General features: G+C 47.0%; 2 protein-coding genes across 5 annotated transcripts in view; both read right to left on the bottom strand.

The window, feature by feature from the left end:
- The window catches only part of tmem9 (transmembrane protein 9), a 571911-nt gene that overhangs the window by 346098 nt on the left and 202230 nt on the right, over window positions 1-23583 (bottom strand). The window lies entirely within an intron of this gene.
- The window catches only part of LOC137344364 (DENN domain-containing protein 2C-like), a 168717-nt gene that overhangs the window by 43920 nt on the left and 101214 nt on the right, over window positions 1-23583 (bottom strand). For all 3 annotated transcript variants that reach the window (XR_010968335.1, XM_068007257.1, XM_068007258.1), the window contains exons 4-10: window positions 23034-23182; window positions 19525-19634; window positions 17832-18023; window positions 17546-17639; window positions 11875-11919; window positions 7155-7342; window positions 1789-1898 (exon numbers count right to left, since the gene is read on the bottom strand). Coding sequence is in view for 2 of the 3 variants with exons in the window: in XM_068007257.1 (XP_067863358.1) it covers window positions 1789-1898; window positions 7155-7342; window positions 11875-11919; window positions 17546-17639; window positions 17832-18023; window positions 19525-19634; window positions 23034-23182 (888 nt within the window). In the remaining variant the exon portion in view is untranslated. The remainder of the gene's footprint in view (window positions 1-1788; window positions 1899-7154; window positions 7343-11874; window positions 11920-17545; window positions 17640-17831; window positions 18024-19524; window positions 19635-23033; window positions 23183-23583) is intronic.

A 23583-nucleotide genomic window follows, 5' to 3' on the forward strand; every position in this document is an offset into this window, starting at 1 on the left:
CTTTCCTCATAGCTAAAATTCTCCAGTCCTGGCAACGTCTTCGTAAATCTCCTTTGTACCCTCTCTAGTGCAATCACATCTTTCCTATAATGTGGTGACCAGAACTGTACACAATACTCAAGCTGTGGCCTAACCAATGTTTTAATACAGTTCTAGCATAACCTCCCTGCTCTAATATTCTATGCCTCAGCTAATAAAGGAAAGTATCCCGTATGCCTTAAGGGATGTGGACATGCACTCCAAGGTCCCTTTGTTCCTCTACACCTCTCACAGATTCTTCCCTTTTATTGTGTATTCCATTGCCTTGTTTGCCCTCCCCAAATGCATTACCTCACACTTCTCTGCACTCTCACACACGGATTGAATTCCATTTGCCACTTTTCTGTCCACCTGACTATTCCATTGATATCTTCCTGCATTCTACAGTTTTCCTCCTCACTATCAATCACACCGGCCAACTTCTGCATCATCTGCAAACTTCTTAATCATGCCCCTTACATTTAAGTCTAAATCATTGATATATACCACAAAAAGCAAGGGACCTAGTACTGAGCCCTGCCGAACCCCTCACGTTGAGAAATGGGAAAAAATTGTCACACTGATGCAGTAGGGGGCAATCTTCTAAGCTTGGGGCTGAGACATGCTGCTGGGTCAGGGTAGAGGGCTCTTCATTGATTCGAGCTCCACTATCCTTGACCAGGGAGTGCTTGATACTGAAATGGGAAGAGCTCACCCCCCCCCCCCCAGCACTGAAATCCCTCACCCTGCTGAGTGCAGAAATCAAAATAAGAGGTTCAGGTACTGTCCAGTGACTGTCATGTTGGCTCTGAATGAACCCAAACTTGTCTGGTCATGCAATTTTTTTTTTAGGCCCTCATTTACAACCAGTTCATCACTAACAGCAAGTCAGGAGGCTCCTGTACTGACCAGACACCCCAAGATGTTTTCTTATTCCCAGTCCGCCACAAGGAATTCAATATTAGATCCCCTTTTTAGGCCACTGGGCACTCATAGGTCTGAAACAAGGTACAAACTGAGGAAAGGCTCCTTCTAACAAACCACCCATCAACAACACTCTCGCCTTTAAGTCCCATTCCAGAGACTTGAGAACAAAATCTAGACTGACACTCCCAGTGCAGTACTGAGGGAATGCTGCACTGTCGGAGGTACCTTCTTTCGGATGAGACATTAGACCAAGGCCCCGTCTGCCCCCTCAGGTGCATGTAAAAGATCCCATGACATTATCTCAAAGAGCAGGAGAGTTCTCCCCGGTGTCCTGGCCAGTATTTATCCTTCAACCAACATCACTAAAACAGATTATCTGGTCATTATCTCATTGCTGTTTGTGGGACCTTGCTGTGTGCAAATTGGCTGCTGCGTTTCCAACATTACAACAGTGCCTACACTACAAAGGTACTTCATTGGTTGTAAAGTGCTTTGGGACGTCCTGAGGTGGTGAAGGGAACTATATAAATGCAAGATTTTTTTCTCTTTCAGCTCTTGTGGAATTTCCTCAGAGCTGCTTCCGGTCCACCGTCGTAAGTGCACCGGAAACCCTGTCTACGCCCATATATGCGGTTTCCGCCGCACTTACGGCCAAGTTACGGCGGATGAATGGGAACAGCTACGAGGAAAATTCCCGGCCTATTAATCTCCTGAAGTAAAATTTACAAAGCCGCTGCAAGCTTATGGTAAAGAAGTTTTAGGAGATTATTTCAACCCCTTTTACAAGGCAGGTGGCCGAGATTTCATTACCAACAAACACCCAACATGTTATGCGAACCGTACCTGATCAACTGGGAAACTGCGACCCATTCGCTGACATCTGGAAAGCAGAATTGTGGGATAGCTTTCAGTCTTTCCTCAGCATCACGTGCCTGCTTTGTCGACTTCTCCAGCTGTACCAGAACATACGAACAAGCCTCTCATGAATTAACCATGGACCATTACAGCAAACACACAGGTCAGGAATTCTTTCTTTCCTCTCTGATAATTGTCTCCCCCATTGGAGCCATTGGCTCCTCGGTGACGCACAGTTCCATGGCCGTCAGTTGCCCTCTGGTACTAAGTGGCCATTCTTGATGTAAGAGCTTAAGCAGGCATCTCAAGTATAGGGGACATCACAGGGGGAAGATGGGGATCAACACCTGTGAAAAATTCCTATGTTTCCATCACAGCCAATGTACCGGTCAAACCAAACGTGGAGCACTGTGTTCCGTTCTGGTTGTCTCCCACCACAAATCACACACACATATTCCAGCCTGCAGCCGTGGGATGTGGGTTTAGACCCTTGATTCCCTGCATCAGTTTCCCATCTCGAACACACTATCAAAGGAGGGGATGGAAGGAGGTGTCAGCCAACATGCTCCTGCACACACACACTGGCTGCTTACAGAGGGAGAGAGGTGGGAGGGAAGAAATGGTCAGATTCTGAGTTTTGTTTCACTATGTAGTCTTTCACTATGCCTTTAATTTACTTAACGGAACCAGAGTTACATATTATAACACAAGGCAGAACTTCACGAATCATCCATGTTACACTCATTCAAGGGTCGGTTGTTAAAATGACATTGTTTCTTCAGTCTTGGATGGACCATTCTTCTGACATAATTTGGATCTTTGCCTCATCAGTAGGACTGTGAGGCCTGTTGCAATCTGAGCTCCCTCACAACATGCTCACAGCAACAAGGCTGGTTATGTTGGACAGACCCGTGCCTCCAATGAACTTACACGCCTCATGTGTGGATTGAATAGATTACATCGAGTCTACAGCACAGAAACAGGCCAGTCAGCCCAGCTGGTCTATGTCGGCGTTTATGCTGCACATGAGCTTCCTTCCTCCCTACTTCATCTACCCCATCAGCATATCCTTCGATTCCTTTCTCCCTCCTGTGCTTATCGAGCTTCCCTTTGGGTGGGAGACTTCAATGTCCATTACCAAGAGGGGCTCGGTAGCACCACTACTGACCGAGCTGGCCGAGTCCTAAAGGACATAGCTGCTAGACTGGGCCTGCGGCAGGTGGTGAGCAAACCAACACGAGGGAAAAACTTACTTGACCTCGTCCTCACCAATCTACCTGTCACAAATGCATCTGTCCATGACAGTATTGGTAGGAGTGACCACCGCACAGTCCTCGTGGAGATGAAGTCCTGTCTTCGTACTGAGGACACCATCCAACATGTTGTGTGGCACAACCTCCGTGCTAAATGGGATAGATTCAGAACAGATCTAGCAGCTCAAAACTGGGCATCCATGAGGCACTGTGGGCCATCAGCAGCAGCAGAATTGTATTCCAGCACAATCTGTAACCTCATGGCCCGGCATATTCCTCACTCTACCATTACCAACAAGCCAGGGGATCAACCCTGGTTCAATGAGGAATGTAGAAGAGCATGCCAGGAGCAGCACCAGGCGTACCTAAAAATGAGGTGCCAACCTGGTGAAGCTACAACACAGGACTACATGCATGCTAAACAGCAGAAGCAACATGCCATAGACAGAGCTAAGCGATTCCACAACCAACGGATCAGATCAAAGCTCTGCAGTCCTACCACATCCAGTCGTGAATGGTGGTGGACAATTAAACAACTAACGGGAGGAGGAGGCTCTGTAAACATCCCCATCCTCAATGATGGCGGAGTCCAGCACGTGAGTGCAAAAGAAAAGGCTGAAGCATTTGCAATCATCTTTAGCCAGAAGTGCCGAGTGGATGATCCATCTTGGCCTCCTCCCGATATCCCCACTATCACAAAAGCCAGTCTTCAGCCAATTCGATTCACTCCACGTGATATCAAGAAACGGCTGAGTGCACTGGATACAGCAAAGACGATGGGCCCCGATAACATCCCGGCTATAGTGCTGAAGACTTGTGCTCCAGAACTAGCTGCGCCTCTAGCCAAACTGTTCCAATACAGCTACAACACTGGCATCTACCCGACAATGTGGAAAATTGCCCAGGTATGTCCTGTCCACAAAAAGCAGGACAAATCCAATCCAGCCAATTACCGCCCCATCAGTCTACTCTCAATCATCAGTAAAGTGATGGAAGGTGTCGTTGACAGTGCTATCAAGCGGCACTTACTCACCAATAACCTGCTCACCAATGCTCAGTTTGGTTTCCGCAAGGACCACTCGGCTCCAGACCTCATTAAAGCCTTGGTCCAAACATGGACAAAAGAGCTGAATTCCAGAGGTGAGGTGAGAGTGACTGCCCTTGACATCAAGGCAGCATTTGACTGAGTGTGGCATCAAGGAGCCCTAGTAAAATTGAAGTCAATGGGAATCAAGGGGAAAACTCTCCAGTGGCTGGAGTCATATCTAGCACAAAGGAAGATGGTAGTGGTTTTTGGAGGCCAATCATCTCAGCCCCAGGACATTGCTGCAGGAGTTCCTCAGGGCAGTGTCCTAGGCCCAACCATCTTCAGCTGCTTCATCAATGACCTTCCCTCCATCATAAGGTCAGAAATGGGGATGTTCGCTGATGATTGCACAGTGTTCAGTTCCATTCGCAACTCCTCGGATAATGAAGCAGTCCGAGCCCGAATGCAGCAAGACCTGGACAACATCCAGGCTTGGGCTCATAAGTGGCAAGTAACATTCGCGCCAGACAAGTGCCAGGCAATGACCGTCTCCCCTTGATGTTCAACGGCATTACGATTGCCAAATCCCCCACCATCAACATCCTGGGAGTCACCATTGACCAGAAACTTAACTGGACCAGCCATATAAATACTGTGGCTACAAGAGCAGGTCAGAGGCTGGGTGTTCGCAGCGAGTGACTCACCTCCTGACTCCCCAAAGCTGTTCCACCATCTACCAGGCACAAGTCAAGAGTGTGATGGAATACTCTCCACTTGCCTGGATGAGTGCAGCTCCAACAACACTCAAGAAGCTCGACACCATCCAGGACAAAGCAGCCTGCTTGATCGGCACCCCATCCACCACCCTAAACATTCACTCTCTTCACCACTGGCGCACAGTGGCTGCAGTGTGTACCATCCACAGGATGCACTGCAGCAACTTGCAAAGGCTTCTTCGACAGCACCTCCCAAATCCGCGACCTCTACCACCTAGAAGGACAAGAGCAGCAGGTACATGGGAACAACACCACCTGCACGTTCCCCTCCAAGTCACACACCATCCTGACTTGGAAATATATCGCCGTTCCTTCATCATCACTGGGTCAAAATCCTGGAACTCCCTTCCTAACAGCACTGTGGGAGAACCTTCACCACACGGACTGCAGCGGTTCAAGAAGGCAGCTCACCACTACCTTCTCAAGGGCAAATAGGGATGGGCAATAAATGCCGGCCTTTCCAGCGACACCCACATCCCATGAATGAATAAAAAAAATGCATCAGGTTGATGTGCTGTGGGATTAATGATTACTTTTAGTATGTAACTCGATGAAAGGTAATGTGGGATACTCATTGTACTCTCTCGATCACTCCAATAGGAAGTGAAACAATATGCTGACAAACTGTATATTTCAGGCTAAACTCCAATTATATTTATTGTGAGATATAAATTTATACGGATACAAAATTAAGTATTACAAGAGTAACCATGGACTATTACAGCAAACACACAGGTCAGGAATTCTCTCTTTCCTCTCTGATAATTGTCTCCCCCATTGGAGCCATGGGCTCCAAGGTGACATGAATGTAACTGAGTAAATGAGTAATGTATTAATCCCACAGCACTGCTCATTCCATGCATGAGGTATTCAAGTTCCAGCTCACAGATGGTGTAGGTCTGTTCATGGAAACTACTTTGTTGCTGTGTTGGAAGAGAACCTGAATCCTAACAGATCTCACGATTGAACAGATGATGCAAAGATTCGAATATATAAGACTGAAGGAACAATATTAATTTAATATGGAACCTGCTACCACATGGAGTGGTTGAGGCGAATAGCATAGATGCATTTAAGGGGAAGCTAGAAAAGTACATGAGGGAAAAAAGAATAGAAGATATGTTGATAGGATTAGATGAAATAGGGTGGGAGGAGGCTCACGTAGACCCGTTGGGCTGAATGGCTTGTTTTAATGCTGTAAATTCTATGTAACAATAAAAATTTAAGATATCATTTTAAAACTAATTTCACTTCTCATTTCTTCCCATTCTTCATATTTTGCTCTGTGGATCTTTTATGGGGAAGTTGTTGTAAACTGGGGGTTAAGGTACATTCTTGGTTCAATGTAACGGGGGCTAGTAATTACTGTGCTATTGCTGATGCCGTTGAAGAATAACACTGGCAGTACGAGCTCTCACCATTACACTTTGAGAGGTGAGCGGTCAAGGCCTGTAATGCAGGACATAACCAAGGAGGTAAACCAGGAACTAGTGATTAGATGACCCCAAGCTTGGGATTTAAAAGTCTGTAGACCATGAGGAAGATAGGACTGAGGAAAAGTAGAGAGTTCTGTACTTCGGAGGACTGGGAAAGAATGAATTAAGAGTTGGAGACAGCAGTAATTCAGCCCAGTGAGGATGTAGGGAGGAGGTAGTGTGTGTAGGAAGAGTGCCAAGAAAGGTTCAGATGCAGAAAGAGATTCAAAGCCAGAGGTGAGAGGAAATCACTTGTCAGATGATGGCAGAGGGAGCAATTAGTGCCTGCAACCTGGAGTGGCCCTCCCAGAATGCCAGTGCGGCACTGGCCTCACTGAAAGGGAACAATGTGCCAGTCCAGTGCGGCACTGGCCTCACTGAAAGGGAACAATGTGCCAGTCCAGTGCGGCACTGGCCTCACTGAAAGGGAACAATGTGCCAGTCCAGTGCGGCACTGGCCTCACTGAAAGGGAACAATGTGCCAGTCCAGTGCGGCACTGGCCCCACTGAAAGGGAACAATGTGCCAGTCCAGTGCGGCACTGGCCTCACTGAAAGGGAACAATGTGCCAGTCCAGTGCGGCACTGGCCTCACTGAAAGGGAACAATGTGCCAGTCCAGTGCGGCACTGGCCCCACTGAAAGGGAACAATGTGCCAGTCCAGTGCGGCACTGGCCTCACTGAAAGGGAACAGAGGATATCTTCACATATGTTTCTGATGTTGTTACATGTAAAGACCACAGGAATTCTCACTCCTCAATGTCCAAGGCAGAAAGATATATATGATCACACACAAAGACATCCAATCAGCACTGCCAGTCTCACCTTACTAGGAAACTGCTGTGTAACCTGTGGTTCATAGGTGTTCACGGGAGATTTCTTCCGAAGTGATACCACCACAAAGTATTCGAAAAGCTTCTGTTCCTGTAACTCGATCAAATCTCGCTCAAGGGTTTGATAGCGGGTGTTCCTTTTCAATGTGGAGTGCACATATACCAAGCGCTGACTGTGAGCTGTAAACAGCGAGGACAGAAAGGCTAGTTTAAATCAGGGAGACTCGGAGAAATACTGCTCAGATATAAAACAGGATAAAGGGCAGGAAGAGAGGGTCCAGTGCAGGATAACGGGAAGGAAGAGAGGGTCCAGTGCAGGATAACGGGAAGGGAGGGTCCAGTGCAGGATAACGGGAAGGGAGGGTCCAGTGCAGGATAACGGGAAGGGAGGGTCCAGTGCAGGATAACGGGAAGGGAGGGTCCAGTGCAGGATAACGGGAAGGAAGAGATGGTCCAGTGCAGGATAATGGGTAGTGCTGGTGAGGTTCAGGTACTGGATTGACACGCAGCTAGATTGGTGTCAACTCGGGAAAAGTGCAGGTTGGAGAGTTCAGGTTAACATGTAAGTTGGAGGGAGTCACATGCAGCTTAATATCAGTGGATGCACAGAATGCCATAAACCGCGAGCTGTAGCACACGCCAGCCAGTGCTGCTGTATCACTATCACTAGCAGCTGGGGTCCCCTGACTGTACTGTGTTCGTGACACTGCAGTGAAAGTTGCTGTACCACACAACATGTTGCAGGGAAACACCACACTCACTATAATTGAATGTCTGGTCTGCAGACCGATAGTCAATTGTTAGAATAGCTACAGGATGAACAAACAAGTTAAATACGGCATTCTGTATATGCACGGCTCATACTGTGCTTCAGTAGTTAATGATCACATTAAACTGAGACTCCTTTTCTACAGTAGCCAGTCCCTTCAACTGTCACATAACTTCCGTGGGGGTCTCACACACACTGGGTCAGCAGCTCCATCACAGACCCTGCCCTCACTGCCACGAATGTCAGGGCCAATAGCACAGTCCCAGAGCCTTGGCAGCTGAAGGGCTGCTGTTTGGGCATTGTGGGTGCCTGTGGTGCTAAGAGCTGACCTTGCACTATAACGAGAGATCGGTTCCTTCGCATAAGATTTCAGCACCCCTAGTGCACAGTGCACGAAGCAAAGGGTCACATTACCTAGCAGCAGCAGCAGCGCTTAAAGGATTGCTGCCAATCACCTTAAAACTGTGCTGGTACCGCTGGGTAGAAATAGCTGCAACAGGACAAAGGCAGCAAATGGTACCCTTCCAGGATGCAGTTTTGGAGATCCTGCTGTAGGAAGTGCTGCAGAGGTGCGCAGTCCTTTTAGGAGAATATCCCTCTCTGAACAGCAGCTTGAGAGAATCCTGGATGGAGGTAGCAGAAAGAATGACTGCTGTCCCACCCGTGACCAGAATCAGGGAGGAGGTGAGGAATTGCTGGTCTCTGAAAGGTTGCCATGGTGTGTGTGCTTGCACTTTGTTTCATTTTACAAGGCTCCCTAACAATGCACCTTAACAACACTTCAAGTATCACAGAGGAACAATCACCCTGCACAGCACTCTGGCAACTATTCATCTACTTTACAAATGCATAGGAAGCCCACGTTTTAAAGGGGTACTCTGTATTGCTGCCATGTCAATGCATTTGCCCTGTGGGCCATTAACTATGGCAAGGAACAATCATCAAGCGGGACAAAGTACCCACATGCTGCTTGTCTGCGCGCTCACATAAGGTGATTGGGATCCTCTTATTCCGCTGGCTGAGGCAGGTTTTCTGCATCTCCACCCGTTCTCGCACAATGTTCCGTCCCAGGGCGAGGCTGTGTAATTAGGCAAAGAACCAGAGGGGGAGAGGAGGAGAATTATTTTTACACAGCGAGCTGTTTTGATCTGGAATGCACGGCCTGAAAGGGTGGTGGAAGCAAATTCAAAATTAACTTTCAAAAGGGAATTGGATACAAACTTAAAAAGGAAAGGAAACTGCAGGGCTATGGGAAAAGAGCAGGGAGAGTGGGACTAATTGGATAGCTCTTTCAAAAAGCCAGCACAGGCATGATGGGCCGAGTGTCCTCCTTCTGTGCTCTATGATTCTAATTACCTCGGATGCCCAAGTCAGTCTGTAGAGGATACCTCCTCCAATTCTACCCTCCCCTCCTCCAGGACTAGCAGATAGAGAGGGATGGCCAGCAGGCTGTCCTACTGAGGCAGAGCTCAGTTACAATTCCCTCTGCTAAGATGGCTTTAAGAAGGTGTGAATAGCTGCAGTAGCAAAACCTATGGACACAACTAAAAAAACAATTGAATCAAGCCTCTACTTGATGAAGTTACCAAGCAGGCGCCCTTTAAAAGGAACAGAAACCGGTATGGCCCAACAGGCCAACCATCCCTGTGTGCGCTGAACTCCAGCAACATTATTCAGGCAATGGGACAAGGCTATGGGGCTTGGACGTCATTGATATATTTTATGAGGCCTTTAGGAGGCTATTGCTTTGTGCTACAGGCAGACAGCAGGCTTCAAGCTTCAAAGGCAAATAATGTGGGTTGCTGACACTCAATGTGCAGTTGTGCCGTGAGCACTGACCATCGCGTTATTGGCCCAGTCGCATTTCGGGATTTCTGACCATTTTTGCAGAGAAAAAATTTTCAGAAGAGTTACATATTGGAGTTTTAAAGAAAAGTGTATTCACCTACTTTTTTTTAAAAAAGCACCTAGATGAAAGGTGGTTAAAATGCTAATGGGTTAGGCACTGAAGTTTTTCCACCCCCCAAAGACTGTAAGTAATGAGCAATTTGTTAACCTCACACCCATTGTGATGGGAGATCCTTTGTCCCTGGCGCTTGGCAGGGATTGTCTGGTATAGGCCCTCCCCCTGGGTTACAAACACAAAAGCATCCCCGAGAGTTAGGCTTTAAAAAAAAAGCTGCAAGGGCAAGCTTTGGCCAGGCTCAAAAGGTTCGAATGCAGGAGGGCAGTCAGAAATTGCTTTGTTCAAATCAAGCGAGATGAACCACCAACATGGGGGAGCATAGCGTGTTCATTATTTTCTATTATTACATGAAGGTAAGTTGCACTGATTGTATGTAGAGAGTCCAATCATAACTGTTGCCCTGTATGTTCACATGCTGTGAAATAAAGCAGCTCAATGATTCATATATAGCCTCACCTTACCAAGTATTTTCTATGTCTGCCTTCAAATAGATTAGAGAGGTGCATGTGTAAAAAAACACAAACATCTGGTTCAGATCACAACAGGTACTTTTGTTACACCCCTGGGGTAAACTATTGTTAGATATTGCTAGTACAGGCACACCTCTAAATACAAGTTGCTCAGACTGCTTAAACACTCAAGAAGCTCGACATCATCCAGGACAAAGTAGTCCGCTTGATTGGCAGCCCATCCACTAGCTTAAACGTCCACTCCCTCTATCACCAGCGTACCATGGCTGCAGTGTGTACCAACTACAAGATGCACTGCAGCAACTCGCCAAGGCTTCTACCCAATTCCCAAACCCAAACCTCCAACATCTAGGAGAACTAGGACAAAAGGTGTATGGGAACACCATCACCTTCAAATCACACATCATCCCGACTTGGACATATATGGTCGTTCCTTCATCATCGCTGGGTCAAAATTCTGGAACTCCCCACCTAACAGCATTATGGGAGCAACTTCACCACACGGACTGCAGCGGTTCAAGAAGGCGGTCACCACCACCTTCTCAAGGGAAACTAGGGATTGGCAATAAATGCCAGCCTTGCCAATGGTGCCCACATCCTGAGAATGAATTTAAAAAAGGACTAGCTGTGAATATTTAAGGCAGGATCCTAAACTGTACAACCACTGGGTCACATGATACAGTATTCTCACTGATTAATGGGTTGGAGTGAAAGTCACTATAGAAGTTTCACAACTGCACACAATATCACCGCCTCAAACATATGCACAGTGTTCCCACACTGAATTTAGGGGCCTGTATCACTATTAAGGGCAATATCTCACTAGATCCATAAAAATAGATCTAATTACACAAGTTGCCAAACCTCAGCAATCCATCTCAGACCACCCTACCCATTAGGGCATTGGCCATCAAGGTTGCCTGTGGCTAGGTGGGAATGAGCCAGCCCCTAGTGACAGATCTATTCCTCCAGGTCCCATCAATTAGCTGAGCTGGCTGGTCATTCATCAACAATGTCCTGGAATAGCATGGACCTGCCTGGCTCAGGTTTCAGATTACAGGCTCTGCTACAGAGATTGGGTTGGTTACAATCTTTCATCACAGATGGGTGACGTTCGAGCCAACCTGACCCTGCGTTCTCCGTGCGTTATAAAGTCAACAAGGGCAACAATAAGGTAATGCCTAGGCACAAGAAGCACGGAGGTAACCCAAGAGGATGGTACGGAATAAAAAGTTCAACATCTTTATTCAGTCGGCATCATTGGAGATTTTGTAAATCTGGAGGAGCTCAGAGTGCTGGGATCTTTACAACTGAGGTTAACTCACTGAGGGCTGCACTGCCAACTCACCATCTGAATGGAAAGCCAGTTTCTAGGTTTAATGCAGATATCTGCCCTCAGTGCCTCCCTCAAATCAACCCTGCCAGCCCCCCGTCACCTAGGATACATGTCACTGTTGGCAACACACTATCAAAATGCACACTTGTCATCATTCGGACAGTCCCTTACCTTTCTGTTGTTCTTCTGTATCACTCTCTGTCTCACTGTTCTCATCTGAAAGATACAAGAACAGAGATGGATCTGGAAATGCATGAACTGTATTCAGCTTGAAGGACTGAATCCCCCCTCCCCCAAAGTACAACGTGATGACACCGACTCCTCAATTGCTCCCAGAACAACGAGAATCCGTTCAGTCCTACACAGGGAACAGATGAGGTCGCAAACTGACCCCTGACCCCTACACACCAATCGCATCATCAGATAACAGATTACTAGCGTTCTTTGCCTCTTCCATTATCATTAGGAAAAGGTTTAATAAAGGTCAGAGAAGAATGAAGCCTGGGCTAGAGGTTAAACAGAAACCTGTGTATGGTGAAACTCTGAAATAAAAAGACAAGATGTACAGGGGAATCCATCGGATGAAAAAAAAACTTGCATTTATATAGTGCCTTTCACAACCTCATGACGTCCCAAAGTACTTTCAAAGTGTAGTCACTGTTGTAATGTAGGAAATGCGGCAGCCAATTTGCTCACAGCAAGGTCCCACAAACAGCAATGAGATAATGACCAGATAATCTGTTTTAGTGATGCTGGTTGAGGGATAAATATTGGCCAGGACACCGGGAAGAACTCCCCGCTCTTCTTTGAAATAGTACCGTGGGATCTTTTATGTCCACCTGAGGGGGCACACGGGGCCTCGGTTTAACATCTCACCTGAAAGATGGCACCTCCGACAGTGCAGCACTCCCTCAGTACTGCACTGGGAGTGTCAGCCTGGATTATGCGCTCAAATCTCTGGAGTGGGACTTGAACCCACGACTGTCTGACTCAGAGGAAGAGCACTACCACTGAGTCCAATACATTGTGTTGGGCATCCATTGGATATGGCACTAGGATCCAAGACACAAGCTCTTCAATAAGAGCCATGGCCGACAGGAAGCTGATACTCCTAAAGGCTGTCCAGTGTCATCATGGGCCAGAAATCTCTCAGAGCGGCGAGGCAATGCTCGCTGCTGCTCCTGCGAATTTAATTAACAAAATTACTTACCGCGGGCTCTGTGGCATCCAATTGCTTGAATTTGAACTTTGAACAAAATGTGTGCTAACGGCCCAGCCTCCGAGCAGCGTGAGTTGCCGCACGGCTGGAAACGTCTGAGAGGAGAAGACACTCCCACAAAATCTGTCAGGAAGAGAAGTCATGCCCACAGATTCAGGCTGCATTGCTCAAGCAGGCAAGCAGACTTCATTCATTGAAAGTTAGTATTCTGGATGTCATTGTAAATAAAAATGTTAAATTTTTGTTAAATAAAAAGCCAAAGAAATAACTGAATTAAATTAAAGAGACAGAAGGGAAAAATAATTTTAAAAATTTAATTTAATTTAAAACTTTTTTTCAATGACCAAGAACTATTAAAATAAGGAATAATATGAGACTCCACATTTTTTAAATTTAATTTTTAGTTGTTTGGCAGTCATTAAGACTAACCGCACTTTTAAAACTTAGTTTAGACCTGGTATTTTAAGTGTGCCTGTTTGGTGGTGTAATTAGTTACTTTCCAGATAAGCAAATTTGCACTTTTTCAATGATTTCTCCGATTGCAGCGAGCGATGGCCTTTTAATTTGAAGCTGTCATATCGCTGGCGAACCAATATGAGCAAGTTCACGATTTCTGCAATTTTACTGCACATGTGCAAACGTGGGAACTTGCCCCTTCAATTCACCATTACAAACAGAAAGCTCTGTTGAGCTCCTCTGTTATTTCAGGAACGATTTCCGGCCCTTAATTTGTGACACCATCATTCAGCCATTCAGAGGGCCTGCCATCCCTAGAGATGGACTAGTATCTTTAGTTGTAAACTGCGAGTCTCATTTTGAGGGGGGCAGGGTTCTGCCTCCAGCAGTGATAGTGATTCTATCTCAGTGACCCTCAGAGAGGGCTACAGAAACTCTTGGCTCAGCTTTTAGATGGAGCGTTTGTAAGAGATGCCAGGGGAAGGAAACACAGATTGTGATCTCTCCTTCCCGTATACGTATCTTGGGCGATAGGGAGTGGAATGAACAGCAAAATGAATTCTGTGCCCCAGAAATCCTAGAAATGGGAAGAAAAAAAATCAGGGAACCCACACTGCCAAGGAGACCAGCAAGGACTTACAAGATGCAGAAAGTGCAATAACCACCAGTACTGCTGAAAGGATGAATCAGGTCTGCTCATTATCAGGGATGAGCCTTGAAATTATCAATCAGATCATCCACTTGATCTTAACTAAGTTTTCTATTGGGTCAGTTTTATTCACCAACAACTCCCCAGACACATTTCCCAAAATTGGGGTTTCCTCCCCAGCTCCGAGCAGCAGAGAGAGCCTGAAGAACCTGGGAATGGGGTTCATCTCAGGGGTGCAGAACATTCCTCACCTACAGCCTGGGCACTTGGCTCAGCTCCATCAGCCCAGAATGCTCATATCAGGAGGAAAGAGGAGAGACAGGAAGGAAAAAGGGAAAGGGCAAGGATAAAAAGGGCAAGAAAGAAAAAAAAGAGTAAAGGAAAGAAAGTGAAAGGGAAAGGAAGAGAAAAAGAGAAAGGGAAAGAGAAAGAGAAAGAGAAAAAGGGAAAGAAAGAGAAAGGGAAAAAGAAAGAGACAGGGAAAAAGAAAGAGAAAGAAAGGAAAAGTGAAAGAAAGAAAGGGAGAGACAAGGAAAGAGAAAGAAAAAGAACAAAAAGAAAGGACAATGCGAGCAAGTGACAGATCGATGATACTATCTGTACTTTCTTTTGCTTGACTGAGAAATCAAATATTGTTTACAGAAAATGTTTTTTTTTAAATATAAATATCAAATTGTGGTTTTGCTTAGGCTTTAACAATATTTGAATGTTTTTACAAATGATTTCAGAACGAGCTGGAAGAAGAATTTAAGAAACTTTGAGTAAAGATTTTGCATTATATTGTCAATTTATTTCTTCACTTCAGGCTCCAGCTTTCTTTTGGTTATATTGAGTAATTGTGAACAATTGTTATGTAAAGGTTTAAATTATGTAGCTGTTCCAGCTATTTCACAATGTCAAACCTCAAAATATCTCCCTCTATTCTGCTGTCAACCTCAACACCTCCCCTCAGATCCTGGCAAACGCCAGTACTTCTCTCCTCCTCAGTCCTCTCAAATCCCAAGATTTCCCTCTGCAGTGTTGCTGAATCTGAGGGCCCCTCCCCTCTGCCCAACACTACTGGACCCTCTGACTCACTCTGTGCAAAGATCATGGGAGATTACCAATAATATATTAACCATGCTATATCTGATTTAATCGGATGCCACACTCCAAACAATCAAATTTCTAGCTGCTTCTGACCTGCGCTTTTAACCTGCACCTTCCAATCTCCAAAGTTCCTTGACCAAGCAATGGCCCGAGGCTCCAATTCTTAATAAGTAGACCACATCAACATAAAAATGAGCACAGTTCCCCCTACTATACTATACTATACTGTACATGAAAAAAAGAGAATACCATCCAACATGTGAGCAATGCCACAGGAGGTCCTCCAGTAGACATATAAAACTGATCCATTTAGCATGTGTTTATCAGATATTCAAAAGACGGTATTTAACCCCCCCCCCACCCAACCTCGCCCAGCGAGAATGGGGCTTGGGAGGGGTTCAAATGTGAAAATTCCATCTCCCAGCTCCAACACTGCTACGTTCCCGGCAAATCAGGCTGTTGACGAGGCTGCCGCTAAAGGCAGGCGGGGGACTACTTAACATTCAAAAATCGCGGCCTGACGGCGTCATTGGAGTCATGACATATTATTAACTTCATGTCAAGGGGAATCCCCCACTGTCCATAGCCCGACAGCAGAGCCCCCGTGAGAGGAGCTGACTGGTCAGAAGAGGCCCAAGTAAGTTTAAGAAATTTGCTTCTGTTTGAACTCCTTGTGGTCCAGGAGAAGCAGGAGTGTTACCCCCGCCTCCCCCAGACTCTGCAACAAGTCTTTGGGCCTCCCCAGCCCTGGCCTCCAGCCGACTGCACTGGAATCCTCACCCAGCCCTGGCCTCCAGCCGACTGCACTGGAATCCTCACCCAGCCCTGGCCTCCAGCCGACTGCACTGGAACCACCCCCACACCCCCCCATCAACCCCCCCGCACCCAACCCCCCCCCCCACAACCCGCCTCAGATTCCCGTTAGTCTCCAGACCTGACTGCCGGGCACCGTTCCCACGGGTCCCTGGCTGCGACCTCCTGCCGCCAATTTTCTGCTCTCGCCAGCTGGCCAGTTAGTCAATCTGGCCGGGTGTCGGGCAGGACTCAGATCTTTTAATTAAATAAGGCCCTGCCATTAAGATTGGCCGGAACACTCTGGGAGCGCTGCCTGCTATCAGGCTCGTGCACACCCCTCCCGCCCTCCCCCCCCTTCCCCAGTAAAAATCGAGGCCAGTCAGTCACACACACAACCTGAAATGGCTCACATATTCCAGGCATCAATCAAGAAATGTTATTCATTGCCTGAGTAGAACACTCAAACTTCTTTCCCAATCCTCTCATTGGAGATCACTCTGCCACTCAAACAGCCCCTCGCCCCACTACAGCCCAGCCTCCGACGCTGAGCAATACCGGGGGAAATCCACTAACATAACGCGAGACTGTGGGGCTTTTCCAAAATCCCATGTACACCCCTGCAGAACGCCACCTGGGCAGAGACCAGCTATCGTAGCACACACGAGGATGGGATCCGGGGTCCTCTGGGTCAGTATGGTTCAGTTCCACCTTCGACAGTGCAATTACACAGAGAGCCATTGCATGAGCTCTACTCACCACTTTTTAAAATGCATTTATCATTGTTTTTTTGGACTAAATCGCTGACAGGATTTTAAGGTTCTAGTCAAAACATGTAAACCAAGATATACTCTTAAGTGCTACGTGTTTGCTAATGTGAGTCCTCTGATTTTGAATCAATGCTAACACTGATTATCTCAGCATCCCTTCAATCAGTTTCCTGACAACATACCAAACACACAATGTAGGGCACTACTGTCAGATAGATTGTAGTTTCAGTTATTCCTACCATTGTTTCTGCTTCTTAATCAACTATATCCTGCTGAATAAATAGCAATTCCACACAGTTACATATTGAGTAACCCTTACCCTACTGAATAAACAGTAACTCCATACAGTTCCACAGTGAGTAACCCTTACTCTGCTGAATAAACAGTAACTCCATACAGTTCCACAGTGAGTAACCCTTACTCTGCTGAATAAATAGTAACTCCATACAGTTCCACAGTGAGTAACCCTTACTCTGCTGAATAAACAGTAACTCCACACAGTTCCACAGTGAGTAACCCTTACTCTGCTGAATAAATAGTAACTCCATACAGTTCCACAGTGAGGAATCTTTACTCTGCTGAATAAATAGTAACTCCATACAGTTCCACAGTGAGGAATCTTTACTCTGCTGAATAAACAGCAAACTGAGAATATCTTCTGTAAAATTTTGGTGTTTGAAACTTGAATCACCCTAAATGTTAACAGCCATTTCAGAACTGGATGGTTCTGGAGGCATCTTGCAAACAAACTTTGTTAAATTGCAGTGTATGGAACATTTACACCTCAAAGCCTGGTGTCTTGAGCTTTGCATAACTTACATTTTACTTTGAAACATTCAGTATAAATTTATGAATATAATTTGGTACCTTTCGGAGGCGTGGACTCTGGTCCCGAGGACAGCGTCTTAACCTTCTTTTTCCCTCTTTTTGCATTGTACACGGCCTGTATCTTCAAAACCATCTGAAACACAACGGCAGCAATCAGTCACCAAGTCACTGTAACACTTACCAAATACTGGAGATTGCTTACTACGGGATACCAGTGAGACCGGGCAATTACCCAAACTCTCAAACTCCCACAACTCCTGATATTACAGGTATAAATTCCCAAACCACTGCACCTTCTAACATCGGTTCATCTTCTTCAACTCACCACGGGGATCCTCCTCCTTTTCTTCACAGACACGTCTCCGCTGACGGGGTCTTCGGGGTAACCAGGATGTGACAGAGGGTTGGATCGAAGCAGAGGGACTGTGCTGTCCTTGCTCATCTTCCTCAGGTCCGGAATTTTCCAAGTTTTACTTTCCTCAGCTTGTCCCAGGAGGCTGGGGGGTTTGGGTGGGAGCTGAAAGTAGTGGAATGAACACACACTCATTAGACTGTGTCACCGATGGAAGGGCTGGAGTTGCTCACTCCTCTCAAATGGACGGGAAATTTCACTCTATCGAGTACTTTTTTTTTTGCACAATTGTATACTTAAATATCCCGCAATTTTCACCCCTCCTCTGCCCAAACTGCTGCATCTTTCTGGGATAGAAGCTCTCCAGCACCTTATCCATTCTTCGCCAGTGAGTGTCACTGGCAATTCGACCATGGGAGCTTTGCATCCGGCCCCATCATAACCTCGCCTCACATTCTAGTGCCAATCATTGGAGTAGTCATTAATCAGCACCAGACCAAAAATGCCTTAAATAGTATAAACAACTAGCATTTATCATAAAATCATAGAATCATAGTAAGGTTACAGCACGGAAGGAGGCCATTCAGCCCATTGAGTCCGTGCCGGCTCTAAGCAAGAACAATCCAGCTAATCCCACACCCCCGCCCTATCCCCGTAGCCCTGCAAGATTTTTTCCTTTCAAGTACTTATCCAGTTCCCTTTTGAAAGCCACGATTGACTCTGCCTCCATATAGCGCCTTTAACGCAGTAAAACGTCCCAAGGCGCTTATAAAATAGTATAAAGGGGTGAGTGAACACTGGGACCTGCTGACTTTCACTCACCATCACTACATCCACAGGGACTGATCCATTGGTGAGGAATCGCAGCCTTTTCCAGTCATGTTTCTGCTAGCACTTCTGTTTTAAAGAGAATGTCCTTAGCTTTTGGGGAGGGGGAGTTTGACACAAGGCTTCAAATTACACCAATCACATCGGGCAGAATTTTCACTTCCAGCCTTAAAAAGAGAGCAGGGGGAGGGGGCGGGGGAGAGGATTTTCGGACGCGAATCCCGCAAGGTAAGATGGCAGATCACGATCGAACTTCCGGGTCTCGCATCCAGCAGCCAGCCTAATTGACAGGTTGCAGCCGGGGATCGGAGGGAGGGAGGGGTCATGGACTGGGAAAGAGATTGAGGGGGCTGGGGAGGAGTTCGGGGTGGCAGGGGGGTGGGGACCGGGGAGGACGATCGGGGATCGCTGGGCGTCGGGTAAAGAGTTGGAGGTAGATGGGGGTCGACCGATCGAGGGGGTCCTATCGGCCGAGTGAGCTTGTTGGGCCAGGATGAAACACTGCAATAAAGACACTCGCCTCGTGGATCCGGCCCTTCTGAGAAAACAGATTACCTGGTCATTATCTCACTGCTGTTTGTGGGACCTTGCTGTGCGCATATTGGCTGCCACATTTCTTACATTACAACACTGACTACACTTCAAAAGTACTTTATTGGCTGTAAACCACTTTGGGACATTCTGAGGTTGTGAAAGGCGCTATAGAAATGCAAGTTCTTTCTATCTAATTGTGTAAAAGGAACAGCTCTAAATGCCCACGAGTCACAAGCTTGTTTGAGAAGTTCGCTCAATTCTGGGGTCCTCTGTATTGGGAGTGTGATTAATGTGGGATTCTTACCTTGGGAGGCCTCCTGGGCCGCGTAGAAGGTGATCCCCAGACTCTCTTCCCTCTCGACAGAAGCGACGGGGTGAACTTGACATCTTCGTACGGATTTTCCTTGGAAGGACCTAAAGCCGAGGTAGAGAAGGAAGAAGCTGATCAGGTTGCCCTGCCTCTGGGGAGGTGCCGACTGTACACGGCCACAGCAGAAGGTCAAATCATGCAGAGTCCAGGTGGCGAGGTGACATACACGGTGCAGGATGGACAGACTTCAGATAGGGGGCGCACCATTCAATGCAATAGATACTGTTAAAACGGAGCCCAAAACTGAAGGATAAAGTATTGTTCAACTTAGAAACATGCCTGGTCATTTTTTGTCCTAAAACACAGATGGCCAGTGTTGCAAATTTAACGTATCTCACCATGGACTGAGGAGTCTGTCCCCAGTCATCGCCCAGACTAGGATGATTGTACTTGGGATTGGAAACTCTGATATACTCAAACGGAGAGTTTATTTTGAGCATGGAAACTCGCTACTGGCATGTACCCACCCAGGGAGGGGGGTCAGACTCCTTACTGGGATTGACTTGTCTGTGGGGGAGGGGGGCAGGAATGAAGACAACCCATGATCAGGGTGGACTCAATGGGACATCAGTTTGGCCGATTCTATTTTTTTTGCTGTCTGTCGCATTTGTTAGAGACTAAATAAAACCATTTTGTATCAGAGTCCGTACACCAGCGTTTCCCCAGCGTTTCCAGGAAATTGATCCTGTGCTGCCCTTGATCAGAACAATCTCCAGCCAACTTCCAGTAACACACACTCAGGGCAAAGTACAGGGAATAAACCTCCAGTAACACAGAGTCAGGGCAAAGTACAGGAATAAACCTCCAGTAACAGAGTCAGGGCAAAGTACAGGGAATAAACCTCCAGTAACAGAGTCAGGGCAAAGTACAGGGAATAAACCTCCAGTAACACAGAGTCAGGGCAAAGTACAGGGAATAAACCTCCAGTAACAGAGTCAGGGCAAAGTAAAGGGAATAAACCTCCAGTAACAGAGTCAGGGCAAAGTAAAGGGAATAAACCTCCAGTAACAGAGTCAGGGCAAAGTACACATCAGGTTTTAGCACCATGTCAACTATTCCTCAATACTCAATAAGTCCATCACTACAGGTCAGATAGAGCGTTAGAGTGCCGTCCATACTCATCGCCCCAACAATGTACCACCTGGCCCTGCGCATTTCCCCAGACAGAGCCCAAGATCCCCCATCTGACTGGGTCTGAGCCAGCCTTAATGTCCTTGAGGGAAGGAAACCTGCTGTCCTTACCTGGTCTGGCCTATATGTTACTCCAGACCCACAGCAATGTGGTTGATTCTTAATCGCCCTCTGAAATGGCCTAGCAAGCCACTCAAGAAGGAGGCTTACCACCACCTTCTCAAGGGCAATTAGGGATGGGCAACAAATCCCTGCCAGCGATGCCCACATCCCATGAACGAATAAAAAAAAAAGCCTCCCGCTACATACAGAGGGCACCAGCCAACACGGGATGAGCAAGGCTCTGCGGACAGTGTAGCTCCTGTTACAATGTCTAACTGTGCAGCCCCTCAGGATGCAGAGCTACTCCCACCAGCTGCATGACTCAAAGCAAGTGGGGGCGTCAAAAGCATCTGGAAGCCAAGGGCTTGAATTTCTCACAGTCCTCCAGAACTGACCCAGCAAACAGCGTCCCAGCTCTAAGGAGCTCCAGTTACTGATCTCCTCACTCTCATACATTCCAGGATTTTGACGTTACATACCAGGCAATTTGTAACTGGGAGTATAAAGTATCACAGCCGCATTCCAGGGAACTACTGGCTTGCTTCCAACCAGGGAGATGGAGCGTGTCGACTGCTGTACGAGGGTTGCTCTATGCAACGAGAGGCTGAATCTCAAGTTGATCAAGTGCCTAGTTTCTTCGCAGTCTCAGCCTTGCTCATTGAGAGCTGCGTGCATTCTCTCCCCCAGTTTTCCCCTCTATGACGAGTTGTTGCTCCTTGCTGTGATACAGTTCTACGGATCACGGCAGCCTGTTGGTGTCTCGCTCACGTGGCTCTCCTTCATTCGAGTGTTGGCAGGCTATTTAACTGTGGAGGGCCTCATAGTTGAGCCAATTCCTCATAATAAAATCATACAGCACCAAAGGAGGCCATTCGGCCCATCTTGCCTGTGCTGTCTCTTTGAAAGAGCTAACCAATTAGGGCCGGACGAACTTAGGGCAAGCATGTTGAAATAGCTGCTTTGAGGGACAGAGAGTCAAGTGAGGCTGGAGAGGCGAATGGGATTAGGGGCAAGGGTGCAAGGATTTTGGTGAGAGCTGAATAATGGCACTGGTTTTCCAATATTCAACTGGAGAAAGTTCTGGCTCATTGCCAGAAGGCAGTCTGGAGAAGACAACAGAGGAGACATGGTGGAGGAGGATGCAATAGTCACCAGCCTCAAAAGGCAGGGTCGAAATGGGACAGTTGTTTGGAAAGAGGGGGATGGCGAGGTTTTTTTTTTTTTTTTTTTTTTGAGTACAAGGTGGTAACTTTGGTTTTGAAAGGGATGACACTTGTGCAAACAGAACCACTGATGATGTCAGTGAGCACTGGGGCAAGGAGACGTAGTTGAATGGTCAGGCCTTTGGGTGGGGAGGGAGCAGGATGTGGGTCAGAGGAGATGAGTCTGGTGTGGGCAGGAGGGAGGGTGAGTGATGGAGATAAACTGCTGTGATACTGGGTCAGGGCTGTGATGGGGAGGGAGAAGGAGATGGCAGCCGTGCAGATGGTATTGATTTTTGAGGCCTAACAGTGACTTTCCAATTTTCTGCCCCTCCCTGTGGGAAGTGCTGGAGCTCAGCTCAGGTCCTCCTCCCTGCAGCAATGCTGCTAGACTGGGAACTCAGTGGCGTGAGTGATCAGGGACACGGACCCACATCCCATCACAACATCCCCCTCACCAGCTCCCAGCTCCGGGCCCCGACTCGACCCATCCCCAGCTCCCAGTCATCCTTTGAAAACATACAGAGTGGTTCACAGAGAGGTACAGATTCTGTCCCTATAAATACTGTCATTACCGATACCCGTAGAGGGGCAGGAGTGGTACAGGTAAAGGACACATACAGGGGGAGGTACTGTACATGGAGGGGAACACGGGCTGATGCACACACATGTGCATACACACAATGGCAATTGAAATGGCGACATACGAGGGGGCTCATTGCTGCACTACTGGCCTCTACAATAACCCCTTTAATGCCCCATTTATATTGCAGAGCCATTTCCAGCTACATTTGCATTGCCCCATTAATAGTGCAGTATAAATGGGGTGTCACTTAAAGGGGCGACACATTCCATTTTACAGATGTGTGGCCCCTTTGATGCTGGAGCAGAGGACCACCTTCAGGAAGTCTGGTGGAAATCTGGGGAATCACTTTTAAAGGCAGAGTGAAAATGATTGAACAACCGGATGTAACAAAGAATTATTTCCATTCGAATCACACTGCTTACTTATAATATCCTCGTAGATGTTTTCTTCCGACAAAGTTTGGGAAAGTGTCATTTTAGTCTTGTCTCCATGTTCGTTACGACTCCTTTCACTCGCCGCTGGTGTCAGGAGGATCTGAAGACCTTCCGCATCTTCAAACTCAAAGGACTTCCTGTGAAGACAGGGTCACAGTGTATGGACTCAGGTTTGTAGTTCAATGCCCCAAGAGGGAAAGAGCCAGGAGTTCAGGAGTACCACAGGTGGAAGTGGGTTACACATAACAAGGAACAAGTAAGATAGTGTCTGCAGTCACCCATGTGATCTTACCCAGGGCCAATGCCCTAAAATGGAAACATAAATTCAGAGAGAGTTACAGAACTGGTCTTTACATCAATCTCACACTGATTTTAGATCCTTAGCACTGGACATTAAATCTCTTCATTGTGTGTGTTTTCATCCTCAATAAACCAAAAAGTTCTTTGAATATACAAGGAAGAGGGGAGGGAGGGGGAGGAAACGAAAGAGGCGCACGGGGAGGGGGGGGAACGAAAGAGGCGCACGGGGAGGGGGGGG

Source organism: Heptranchias perlo, chromosome 27 (genome assembly GCF_035084215.1).
Source record: "Heptranchias perlo isolate sHepPer1 chromosome 27, sHepPer1.hap1, whole genome shotgun sequence".
In the NCBI taxonomy this organism is placed as follows: Eukaryota; Metazoa; Chordata; class Chondrichthyes; order Hexanchiformes; family Hexanchidae; genus Heptranchias; species Heptranchias perlo.